Source organism: Tursiops truncatus, chromosome 19 (assembly GCF_011762595.2).
Source record: "Tursiops truncatus isolate mTurTru1 chromosome 19, mTurTru1.mat.Y, whole genome shotgun sequence".
In the NCBI taxonomy this organism is placed as follows: Eukaryota; Metazoa; Chordata; class Mammalia; order Artiodactyla; family Delphinidae; genus Tursiops; species Tursiops truncatus.
The window spans coordinates 3,460,332-3,472,567 of NC_047052.1; the positions used below are offsets into that span (position 1 = coordinate 3,460,332).

The 12,236-nt window shown below is 65.1% G+C and overlaps 1 protein-coding gene across 9 annotated transcripts in view; it reads right to left on the bottom strand.

The window, feature by feature from the left end:
* The window catches only part of GSE1 (Gse1 coiled-coil protein), a 413,117-nt gene that overhangs the window by 21,167 nt on the left and 379,714 nt on the right, over positions 1-12,236 (bottom strand). For all 9 annotated transcript variants that reach the window (XM_073796392.1, XM_033844481.2, XM_073796391.1 and 6 more), the window contains one exon: positions 2,233-2,432. In XM_073796392.1, coding sequence (XP_073652493.1) covers positions 2,233-2,432 — 200 coding nt within the window. The remainder of the gene's footprint in view (positions 1-2,232; positions 2,433-12,236) is intronic.

Below are 12,236 nucleotides of genomic sequence, written 5' to 3' on the forward strand. Positions count from 1 at the left end.
GAGATGAAAGAAGGAAGGAGTAGGGGGGAGGAGGGAGGAAGGGAGGAGAATCTTTCATTCTCTGGTGATTAGAGAGGTTTCCACTAGGCAGCCGGGCAGACATGCCCTGTTAGCTTTAAAACAGACTATTTGTCATTGCATCTGTCCTTCCACAGCTCCCGCTACCTGGGAAATACCGGTGACCCCGGTGCGCGGGAAGGCCCCCCGTGACTCACGTGCCGGGACTTCAGGAAGCCCCCCTCCCCCCTCACTACTCTGCTCTTCCTGGTCTCCCCCTCCCCAGGTGGATTCAATTCTCTGCTGAGCCTTTGTGCCGGGGCCGACGAGCTGCACGTCACCCACTGATCCAGCTCCCTTCCCGCCGCCCTCCCTGGTGGCACTAGTGTTTCATTAACCACCGCCTCGGTAAGTGGCTGCAGAGAGCCACCGCGGCCCTTCCTCTGCGGGTTACTCGGTGTTTCTGAGGCAGTGAGGACCCCCCTCCACCCCGAGGAGGGCTGAGCTTGGGGGGAAGGGGCCCAAGGCCAAGGCACCTGAGTGTCCAGGAGGGGGTCGCTTAGGAGGCTCCTGGGTCTGGATAGCAGCTGCTGGGACAGGGGACAGGACCAGAGGGGAGGATCTGGGCCGTGGGTGGCCGTCACCAGCCAGGGCCAAACCAGGGACGTGGCAACAGGATCAGAAACCATCTGGGCCCCCGGGAGTTAGGGGAGACGCAGGTGGTTAGGGCCCCGAGGTCGAGGCTGGTCGCCAGGTGGCAACGGGCCCCTCTGGAGGCAGGAGATGCTGGTGAAGACCCCTTGTCTTCCCTCAAACCAGGACTGCGGCGTCTTGGGCATCTCCAAACCCCTCTGGCCAGGATCCGCTCACCAGGCCCTGCCCTGGCTCTCCTGCCTCCAAACTGCACTCGGGGTAGAGCGACAAAGCCAAGGCAGCAGCTTCTAGGCGGGCACGGGGGCCTTGGCCCCGTGACGACCCAGCAGTGTCTATCACCTCGGATGTGGGAGTCAAGCTACGGTCCCCTGGCCTATTTCCAGGAATTCAGGGGGTCCCCACTGGGCTCCGTGGTCAGGACCTGCCTGAGGGTGGCCCCCTCTGTGGACGGAGGCTGGCTCCCCCCACCTCCAGGGCAGAGAAAAGACAGACCCTGAGTGATGTCCAGCTGGGGCCCTGGGCCCATCCCCCCACCCGCCCCAGCAGGGCAGAGAGCTGCGAGGGGGGCGAGGGGAGAGTTCCACCCTCCCCGCTCCCCCCACACTTTCTCTGTGGTTTAATTAGTATTTCCAAGTGGTGCTATCCCTCTGGGAACTCCAGAAAAATCCAGGAGACAAGCACAGGGACAGTGTTCTTAGTTAGGAAGGGCCCCTCCAGGCTGGGAGCACCGGAGCTAGGGGCGGGTGGTGGAGGTAGGCAGGTGCAGGGGCAGCTCCCAAGGCCACGAGCTCCTTCTGCACGGCCACGTCACACCAGGGACCCACCCCCAAGCGCGGGAAAGGGCCTCCTGAGGCGGGCGGACTTCGAAAGTTAAGACAGAAATAGGAAATCTGATCTGTGAAAATACGGGCTGGTATTTTCGCTATTTCGATTCCTTGTTTGTGCAATAGAGAATAATCATAACAGCTATTGTCTATCTAGTGCTTAGGACGTGTAAACACCATTTTAAGCACTTTGTCCCCCAAGACTTCTATGTTGGAGTCCCAGCCCCCAGGACCTCGGAAAGTGGCCATATTTGGAGACAGGATCTTTGAACAGGTAATTAAGGTAACACGAGGTCACGAGCATGGGCCCTGATCCAATAGGACTGGTGTCCTTATAAGAAGAGGAGATTAGGACACAGACACACAGAAGGAAGAGCACAGGAAGAGACAGGGAGAAGACGGCCGCCTACACACCGAGGAGAGAGGCCTCAGGAGAAACTGACCCTGTCCCCACCTGGAACTTGGGCCTCCAGCCTCTAGAATAAATCTGTCTTAAATAAGCCCCCATCTGTGATGCTCTGGGAGGCTCGTTTTGGCAGCCCAAGACCACTAACGCCCATGAATCTTCTTGAATCACACAGACCCTCCAGGTAGGTGCTGTACTTACACCATTTTGCAGAGAAAAAGACAAGCTCAGGGGAGTGAGCTGGGACAGGGGATTTCAACCCCGAAACCCAGCCCCGCTCCGCGGGAGGCCGCCTCCCCAGCGCCTGTGGCACATCCGGCCCCTCCCCAAGCCCCCTCCCCACACACTCACCTGCCGGCTCTCGCTCCTCCACACGCCATTGACGGTCTTGGTGGGGGCGATGGTCACCACGGGGGGTGTGCTAGGGACGCTGTGGCCCCCGGGGGGGACGATGATGGGGCCCATGGGCACGCGCTTGGGCGTGCTGGCTGGAGAGCTGTGGTTGGTGGCCGGAGAGGAGACGGGGGACGACTCACTGCTCAGTGAAGACCCTGCGGGAGAAGGACACAGCAGCCTGAGCGGGTGCCCCCCGGCCCCCAGCAGCCGGGCAGGGGCACATGGGCTCCTGCGGACACCCCGCCCCAGCCTGGGATCTGGGCGGTACCTCCCCACCCCCACCCACGGACAGGGCCTCCCGTGCCCCATGCTGCTCACCGCAAGCCTCCCCCCCACAATGGGAGAAAGAGCCGGGGGCGGAGCAAGTGTGGCTCGACGAGTTACACCCACGGCAGCTGGGGGCCGTGCGCGACACCCCGGGTCACCGGGGCTGATGTGGGCCGCTGGGCGCAGGGTGAGTGAGGGGCCTGCTGAACCTGCCCCACAAGAGGCAGCAGCTGCACGTGAGGCTCTGAGCGAGGGGGTGGGCACGAGACGCCCCGAGGTGCACAGAAAGGCCCGAAGTTCTCCCTGCGAGCCCCCTGTGTGCTCGAGGGCGGGCGTCCTAGCTGCTGGACGGGCCTGGCAGAGCGGGGAACAGGCGAGGGCGTGGCTGACGAAGGCTTGTATTTTCAAAATACCGAACGCGTTCGTTTCAAGTTTTAAGAACTGAGTTACGATCCGGCGCTGAAAGCATACAGGTCGGTGGTTTTGGGCACATTCACAGCGTTGTGGAAACGACACCATTATCTGATTTCCATCACCTCCAAAAGAAGCCCCACCCTCAGCATCACCCCCATGTGCTGTCCCCCGAAGGGGGTGGTGTGGAGGGTGGCAGGAGGATGGGATTGGTTTAGCTCCTGGCAGGGGCACAGGGTCGTGGTGGTGCGTGGGGTGGGAGGAGAGGGCGGGGCCTGGGGGGCTGGGAGGAAGTCACCCATTTGCAGCCAGGTTGGCCGGCAGCTGCTCCTCCCGCGAGGGGCGGGGCCGCCTGTGAGCGAGGGGTGGAGGTGCGTCCCCCCTCCCCCACCCCCAGCGCCCAGGCTCGCCCCAACGTCACCGCCCGGTGGGATATCTATCCCGGCAGGCGGGCAGCAGAGTGGCCCCTGAGGGCTGGAGCTGCCGGCAGGGCCTGGTCCTGGGGTCCCCGAGAGTCACACCCAGGCCCAACGAGATTCGGCCGTGTGCACATCCACACCCCGCACTGCTCTGGGCTGCAGTCTGGGGACAGAGGAGACCCCTCACATGACCCCCCCGCCGAGGCCCCATGGCCCACAGGCCCCCGACACAAACCCCACCGCACCTGAGAGCCACGGAGAGCACCCAGGGCCCTGAATCTGGGGCAGGCCAGACAGGGGACCCCCAGATTTTACTACACAGCAGAACTTCAGCTCGTCCCAGGTACCGCGCTCGCCCATGGTCACGGGGGTTGTGTGAGCTCGGGCGGCCCGAGGGGGTGGACCTGGCCGAGGAGCCTGCTGACGACAGCCCCAAGCAGCAGCCTGGACATGCGCCACCTTGCAGAGCTCCCCTCTGACGGGCTCAACTGGGCGGCGTCTGTCTGCGGGAGCCCCACTTGGGGCACCTGGGGCCTCGGGGCGGGGGGGGGAAGCTGGGGCCAGCACAGACTCCCCCCTCCGTAAGCAGCACATCCTCCCTGGATTTTGTTCAGAACCTTCCTGGGTCCCCGGGACCAAGACCCGCGTCTTTCCTCCAAACCATCTCGAGTGGGCACACTCCTGCTACCTGATCAAACCTCTGCTTGAAGGGGAGGCACGGCAGCCTACAGCTCAGGGTGCTGGGAGACAGTCACCCCTCCCTCTGCCCCAGAGGCCCCGACCGTCGAGGCGCGGGCTCAGCAGTGACCAGGAGGCAGAGTGGTCGGAAGCCGAGGCCCCACGGACGCTGGGACAGAGCTTCGCCCTGAGCAGCGTGCTTCCCTACGCTTGTGCACAGCTTGAACAACTGTACGGGGCAGCCCCACGGGGAGACACCCGGGCCAGCCAGACCTGCCCCCAGCCGAGCCGCTCGCCAGCCCCAAGAACGATGCTGAGGCCAGGTGCCCCCTTCACCTGCAGCCCTCACCGTCAGTGCCCGGCCAGTGGGCAGTGAGGAGGCACCTGAAGGCTGCTGCCCCTGACGTGTGACCCCCGATTCCCCAAACAGATCCGCCGACCACAGCCCACACAATTCTGCAACCCCAAGTCGGCCGGGCCAACCACCGAGACCCAGCACCAGGTCAGGATCCCAGCCGTGGGGCAAGTTCCAGCCTCGGTCAGCTGTCAGTACCGCCCGCCTGGGGACAGCCGACAGGCGACAACGTCGGCGGCCTTCCTTTCCCAGTGGGACAGCCGCCAATGTTTTGAAACGAGCTGTGTCTGCCAGGTTGGCGGGGCCCACCCGAGAAGCCAGCTTCCAGGGAGAAGCAGGAGGCAGGCGGCGGGCTGACCAGGCCGGGAAACCCCTGTACCCTGAGCGCTCACCAGGTTTGTGCAACTTGGAGAAACTGGGAGCATCTGTCTCCCCACCGCCGCCCACGCCCTGGCACGGTAACCCCGCTCCTGGGGCCCCAGCAAAGCAGGCTGCCGTCCACCAAACACGCAGGCGGGCGGCCCCTACGAGAAACTCCCGCCACGTCCACCAGCAGCCGGAAGGACACAGCGGGGAGGGGGTGAAAAGCCACCAGAGCTCTCGGCCACCAAGCAGGAGGACCTACCGTGTACCCAGCCTGCACCCCGGGCCGCCCTGTGTAAACTCCGCCTGGGGGTAGAGGGAGCGAAAAGAAAGAAAACAAACACACCGAGAACCCCACCAGTCAAGGGAGAGGCTGCACTGCCTGGAGAAAACGGTGGGGTCAAGGCCAGGTGGGCTCTGCTCCTCGAGGGGCCGGGCAGACGGGGGGAAGCTGGAGCAGACACTTCAGAGCCCCAGCCTGTGCCAGCCCCTGGGGCCTCACAGCCAGGAGGGCCCGGTGGCCACGCCACCTGAGCACAGAGACTCAGGGCCACCTGGCTCCCGACCCCGCCGCTCCCCCGTCCCCGCCCACCTCTCAGATCACCCCCCTCCGGCCTCCGAGCCCCCGCCCCACGCCATTAGCAGGTCTCCACGGATCAGCATCGTTTCCAAGCGCTGGGCAGTGAGTGAGGAAGGAGGAGGGGAGGGCGAGAGACGGAGCCTGGGGGCCAGGTGCCCCTGCCCGCCCGGAGGCCACGGGCAATTAGCAGCCTCGTCCCTCAGGGGCGGGCCGGACGCCTCGCTCGGCAGCCAGATCGATGCCTGACCACGCAACCGCCAATTAGCGCGATCGCCCCCGACCCCGTTCTCAGGGCGGCGCGAGCTGTAATGAACCGGCGGTACACGGCAGGCGGCAGCGAGCCCCGCGCGGGTGCACAGCGCTCCGCGTCACCTCTGTCATCTGACCTCGCGGATTAGCGCCCGAGGCCCCCTGAGCCCATGTAATTAACAGCTGAGATACCGAAGTCGCTGTGAGGGGAGATGAAGATAAGCCTGGAAACACAAGTACAGCATGTCAGCTCCCTAGACGCCACCCGAACGACCTGAAGCACCCACTGGGCGCCCTAAACAACGGCTCCTGTGCCGGGACCAACCCTGCCCGGCGCACTGCAGAGTGTGATCTCAGTGCCACCGCACAGCCCTCCCTCTCCCCGGGCACAAGACTGCACTGAGTCAGGCCGCCTCACCCGGGGAGGGACGGAGAGCCGATGAGGGACAACGGTCACCTGATGTGCTCCCTAAAGGAGGACCCCTGGGACGCCTTCCCAAGACGCCCCCTCCCGTGGCCAAAGCCGCAGCACCACAGGGCCAGCCCAGGTGCCGGCCGGAGGTGGGTGCGACAGATTCCGGAGCGAGCGCCAAGCAGCAGGGGTCCCCCCGCCGGGCCGAGCCTCGCCCAGACTTTCACTCGGTGCAGGCAGGGACCCGCCAGCCACGAGCACGTGCAGATCCCCACCATCATCACATGGAGGCGGGGAAGGAGGTGGGGGACCCCCTGGACTCCCCGCAGGCCGGGCGCAGCGGCAACAGCCGGGCACACGGCACATGCAATGGCCCCACCCACCTGTGGGCTCAGGGAGAACCCCCCGAGAAAGAGCCGCAGGGCTGCCCTCTGCCCGCTTCCCTTCCTGGAAGAGGCCCTCCCGGCCTGCCTGCCAGCTCCTCCACGGCGTGGGAACAGTCAGAGGCCTGTCCACCCAAAGCCCCCTCCCAGGAGCCCTCACCCCACCTCATGCCACCAGCGGGCGGGGCACACCTGCCCCAACGTAGCGTCACAGGACCGTCACTAAACCCCAGCCAGCAAAGGCAAGGTGTGGTCCTTCTTACAAGACACACTTCCAGGGGCCCATGATGTGGTGATGAGCAGGACGGGGGCTGGGAGGACGGTGGGCTTCCGCTGTGCTGAGGGGCACAAGGGGCCGAGAGGGGGCACATCCAGGGACAGGAGAGGAACTGGGGGCGAGAAGGCGGAGGGGGCTTCGGGGGGGGACGGGAAAAGTCGCCGTTGCAGCGACACGGCCTGGGGAGGCCTCTTGTCCCAGTGTCTCAGGGCCGGGCAGCCCCCATCAGGGCAGGCGCAAGCCCCCCTCTCCTCTGAATCCCCGGCCCCGAGCACAGAGAAGGAGGGCGGGGCACCGAGGACACCCCTGTACGCTCACACCTGCGCCACGAGCCAGACGGGGCTGCAGACACGCTGGGAAGCCCAGCCCCGCCGAGCCCTGTGGCCACACGACTGACACACACGCGTGTCCGCTCACTTGTTTCGCTGCGTTCTTTGGAAGAGGCAGGCTTCAGACGGCAGAACAGGGGCGCCGCCCCCCCCTCCTGACTCAGGCCGGCTGAGTGAGGCACCGCTGGCGGGCAGAGTCCCACCTCCAACCCTGACAGAGGGAGGGATGCTCCCGCCTCCTCCAGGGGCCCCAGGGAAACCAGACCCACCCGCAAAGCCAGCGACAAGATGAGGTGAGGCCGGCGGCCGGCAAACACGCCTGCAGAAAAGCACGCTCCCTCCCGCCTGGGCTCGGGGTCCTGGCCCGCGCCGCCCTTGCCAGCCTGCTTGCGTCGGGTCCAAACAAAGCCGGGGTCCGTCAGTCACTTCTCTTGCAGGCGGCGAAAACGGTGCTCGTGCCCTCGGGAGACCAGCTCCCTGAGGCCACTCGGTGCCCCCCACACCCCGCCGGGAGGGACGGACGGGAGACCAGCTCCCTGAGGCCGCTCGGTGCCCCCCACACCCCGCTGGGAGGGACGGGACACGTGGGATGTGCACAGGCCGTGTGGCTTTGGAGCCCACCCTGCTCCTTCTGCGCCGCCCCGCCGGCAAAGGGGCCGAAGATAGACGCCAAGGGCACTGCTGCGGGACGCCTCAGTCAAGGGGGCCCCGGCCTGTCACTGCCGAAGGGTCCCACGGGTACAGCCGGGACCAACGTGGGGCCCAAACCTTCAGCCCGAGGCTCCTTCCGGAACGTGCTGTGTGGGCCTGGTCACGGCCTGGGACTCCCTTTCTCCAAAGAGGCAAGACGAGAGTTGAGGTGACAGGGAGCGGATGCCCTGGGCCTGCGCGCACCCACGCTGTCAGGACGTCTGGGAGCAGCCGTGGCAACTCCTCCGGCCCGGACAGGACGGGCTCTCCCCAAACGGGGTCAATCTGGGCCTCGAGACACGTGCGCAGCAACTCAGCCCCGCTCTCAGCCATGGAAGCACTCGCCTTCCTTTCCCGGCCCCTCAAGCCCTGGCCGCACCGCAGGGGTGGGGGAAGGTGGGGATGGCCAGGGTTGGGGTGACGGCGTGGGTGGATCTCATCTGCTGCACACGGCGCCGCACCTGGAGCTAGCGTGTTCTTCCTACGTCGGCAAAATCTACGCAGTAGAGACGTTGTCCTCAGCCTCTGTTGTTTTTTACCTTTTTTATTTTTGGCTGTGCCGTGAGGCACGCGGGATCTTAGTTCCCAGACCAGGGATCGGACCCACGTCCCCTGCATTGGAAGCACCGAGCCCTAACCACTGGACCACCAGGGAAGTCCCTAGACGCTACCCTCATCCTGAGGACACAAGGCAGCTCAGAGAGGTAGAGCACCGTGCCCAGGCCACACAGCAAGGGCGTGAACCAGAATCTGCCGGCGTCCGTGTCCACCCTGCTGGGCGCCCGTGTCAGAGTGGGTTACAGGGTCAGGCAGATATGGCCCCTCCCCCTCCCCGGACAGGCAGGCCCTTCGAGTCCCCCAGGGAAAGACACCCGGTCCCCCGCTGGCCGACGGGCACGGAGCAGGACCTTGGGGCTGCAAAGAAGCCTCAGGAAAGATGAAAACCCAGCAGGGGCCAACGTCTCCTCCTCGCATCCTCTCTCTGGGGGCAGAGCAAATGATGGGCATGTGGATTACTTGCTCTGAACTGGATTTTTAAACTGCAGCCTGGAGACACGACGTGAGGAAAGACATCAGCCGGGGAAGCAGAGGGGAGAGCTGGGCCACGGCTCGGGGTAAGACGCTTCCACAGCGTGGGGGGCGGCGGGGCCGGAGGAGAGGGTCACGAGGCAGCCGGAGGCGCCCAGGGCTGCGGCCAGCACCCAGGCGGCCCGCGGCTGACCAGCACGGGCCGGGCAGCAGGAGGGGCCTGGGGGGGGCGGGGCTGTGGCCTCGGCTGTCTTGGCTCTGCCGTCGGGCCCGCCTCTCCCACCACCTCCCTGTGCAGGAGGGGACGCCGTACCTGCTCCACCTGGGACCTCTGCCCTTGGGGACAGGGCCCTCTGGGGTCAGCCATGGGGTCCTGGGTCACCCCGAAGAGACGGGGGCCTCGCCCTTAGGGAGGGACAGCTGCGGCAGAGGCGGTGGCTCCCTTCTCCGGGAAGGTGGACACGGATGTCAGGGTGGGGCAGGAGGCCGTGGAGTTCCCAGAGTCCCCTCTGCTGACTACGGCTTGGGACACCAGGGAGCCCGAAGCTCTCAGCTTTGCCCACCAGCAGGACGGACAGAGAACAGAGGCCAGGGCTATGCTGGGAACGCAGCGGGAGACTGCCCTGTACTCCGCAGGTGCTCGATAAACGCTCACTGCCGCGATGCGGGAGGGGAGAGCCCTTGCTGGGTCCACCTCCTCACACACCTGGTGCCAGGTGTGCGGTGCCAACCACCCACGAGAAGTGTGCCGTGCGTGGACAGCCCTGCAAACACCGGTCTGAGAGCGGAAGCCAGCCGCGGGGCTGCGTGCGTGGACAGCCCTGCAAACACCGGTCTGAGAGCGGAAGCCAGCCGCGGGGCTGCGTGCGCGGACAGCCCTGCAAACACCGGTCTGAGCGGAAGCCAGCCGCGGGGCTGCGTGCGTGGACAGCCCTGCAAACACCGGTCTGAGCGGAAGCCAGCCGCGGGGCTGCGTGCACCCACAGGCGACAGGTGTCCAGACAGCGGGTCCTGGCTGCCAGGGCCGGGGGCGGCGTGGGGACAGGGTTGCTTTTAGAGGTGACAAAACATGCTAGAATTAAGAGTGATGGTCGCAGAACTCTGAATGCACAAAAACCCGCTGAACTGTGTCCTTTAAAAGATGAATTTTCCAGGACGCGAATTATACCTTAAGAAGTTATTAACCAGCAAAAAAAATCAACCCCCACCCCCGCCATCACCAAGCCCAGCAAATGCCCCCCTTGGGCTCTCTGGTCCCCTGTGGAGAGGCAGGCAGGGGAGCTGGGGGGCTGCTGGCTCTCCCCCCTGTGCCCCTACAGCCCCCAGGCTTCCAGAAGCTGACAGCCCACATCTCCACCCTGTCCCCCGCTCTGTGGGGAGCACAGAGCCCCCCCCCAGGGCTCCCTGCACCACTGTGGTGGGTGTTGGGGGGTGGGAAGGGGGTGCCCCCCCAAGCCAGGACCATGCACTCAGTCTTGCCGTCCTAAGTCCGGCTCTCCATATCCACTTGGAAAAGCTGAAGAAGCAGCAGTTGAGGAGCACAGGGCGTGTCCTCACCAGCTGTGTGACCTCACGCCCATGACCTGACCTCTCTGAGCCTCAGCTTCCCCACCTGTACAATGGGCCGACGACTCTGGGCTGCCAGCCAATTCTACAGACGGGAGACAGCCCATCAGAGCTGGGGCAACTCCGTGAGAAAAATGGGGACCAGGCATGGGATGTGGCCCAGAGGATGCTCCAGAGAGTAACTGAGCTCATTTCTTCAAACCAGAGCCCCACTGGGGTGCACCAGACGGTGCACTGCCAATGAACCTCATCACTGCTGCTTTAAACTCCAGACTTTGCCTGGGGCCCCCCGAGTCAGAAATGAGGTCACAAGTCCCCAGGACACACACAGAGTAACTCGAGCATCAGGGCAGCCCAGGGTCCAAATACTGAGCACCCCCCCCCACCCAAACCTCGGCTTTCTCATCAGAACGATGGGAATAGCCTCGGGTCAACCAGCGGCGGACAGCACAAGCTCAGGCCAGCGTGGCTCGCCCCTCTCCTCTCTCTCCTGATCCTGTCACAAAGCTCCCGGGCGTCACGTAGAACACCCAGATCGCAGCCCCCGGGGAGCAGGGTCCGCTCCACAACGGCACACGCTGCTCCCGGCCGGCGAGGCCCGGCCATCTCCGGCACGCGGGCTGTCCACCGGCCCATTATTCGAGCCGGACGCTGGGGCCAGCCTGGGGCAGCAGAGAGGAGACGGAGGCCACCAAGGCAGGCTCTCGTGTGAGCCACGCCCGCAGACCTCTCCACCGCCCACTCGGCAAGGAGGGAAACGCGCCCTTTCACTGCCACATCCTCTACAGACGGGGGGCGTCGCCCCAGGATGAGCCCAGCTGCCCGGGAGCGGACACAGCTGTTGGCTGAAGCCCTGACGCTCGGGGGTGGCTCAGCCAGACGGCCCCAGTGCCTCCCACGTGCTGACAGTTGTCTTTGAAAGCTGCGACAGCCCTGTTTCTCCGCCTCCTGGAATGCCGGGAAGACGCCAAAGCAGGGACCAAGTTCTGCCCTGGGGGCTTCGCATCGACTCTGAAGAGACCCCCAAGTCTCGGCCCCAGCTCAGGGTGCCACTGTGCACGCTGCTCCGGGGGTGCTCGCAGCCAGCCCAGGACGTCTGTTCTGGGGGCCTCGCCGGCACGCAGCTCACCGTATCTCTGCTCTCCGGCCGCGTGGCCAAGGAGTCCCGTGGTGGGCAAGGAGGGGCATGCGTGCAGGGACTGGGAAGGTCTGTCTGGGTGGACAGAACAGCCCAGGGCAGGCGGACACCAGCAGTGAGGGCGATCCCTAGCGATGCAGAAACCGGGCCCCGAAGGCCTTCGCTCCTGGGTCACATCCACGCCACCCGTCAACTCCTGTCTACCCCCCTCACATTCCTCCTCCGTCCAACAACCACGTGATCAGCAAGGGTGTGGAGACAAGTCAGATTCAGAAATCAGCAGACCCCCAGCCACCCCGGTCAGGGCAAATGTCCGCTCTGCTGAGCTAGAGACCCCAGAGTCCACAAAGACAGACAGAGTTCCCGCACACGTGTTCTTTGGGTGCCCCAGAGGGCCTGGAAGCCAGGACGCCAAGCCCTGGACATTTGGGGCAAGGCAGATGGCCGGCAGAGGCACCCAGGGTCTCTGCTTCCTCTCCCGGGAGGCCGACCCCCTGCCTCCAAGCAGTGAGTCCAGAGGGTGCCTGACAGGCCTGCACCAGAACCCGCAACGGCCCAGGCCTCCCAGCAGCCCTGGTTGCAAACTGCCTGCCAGCCCCACTCATCCAGCCAGCAGCCCTTGGACTAACAGCCCTAGAAGTGCCCGGAGCCAGAGCTGTAGTGAGCCTCGTCGTATAAACAGGAAGGCGGAAGCTCAGAGAGGGTCAGCACTTGCCCAAAGTCACAGAGCACGTCACTGCCCACCAGGAGCTGGGGCTCCGGACCTCTGGGGGACACCTGTCCATGCCACCCCAAGACCCCTGCCTTGGACGG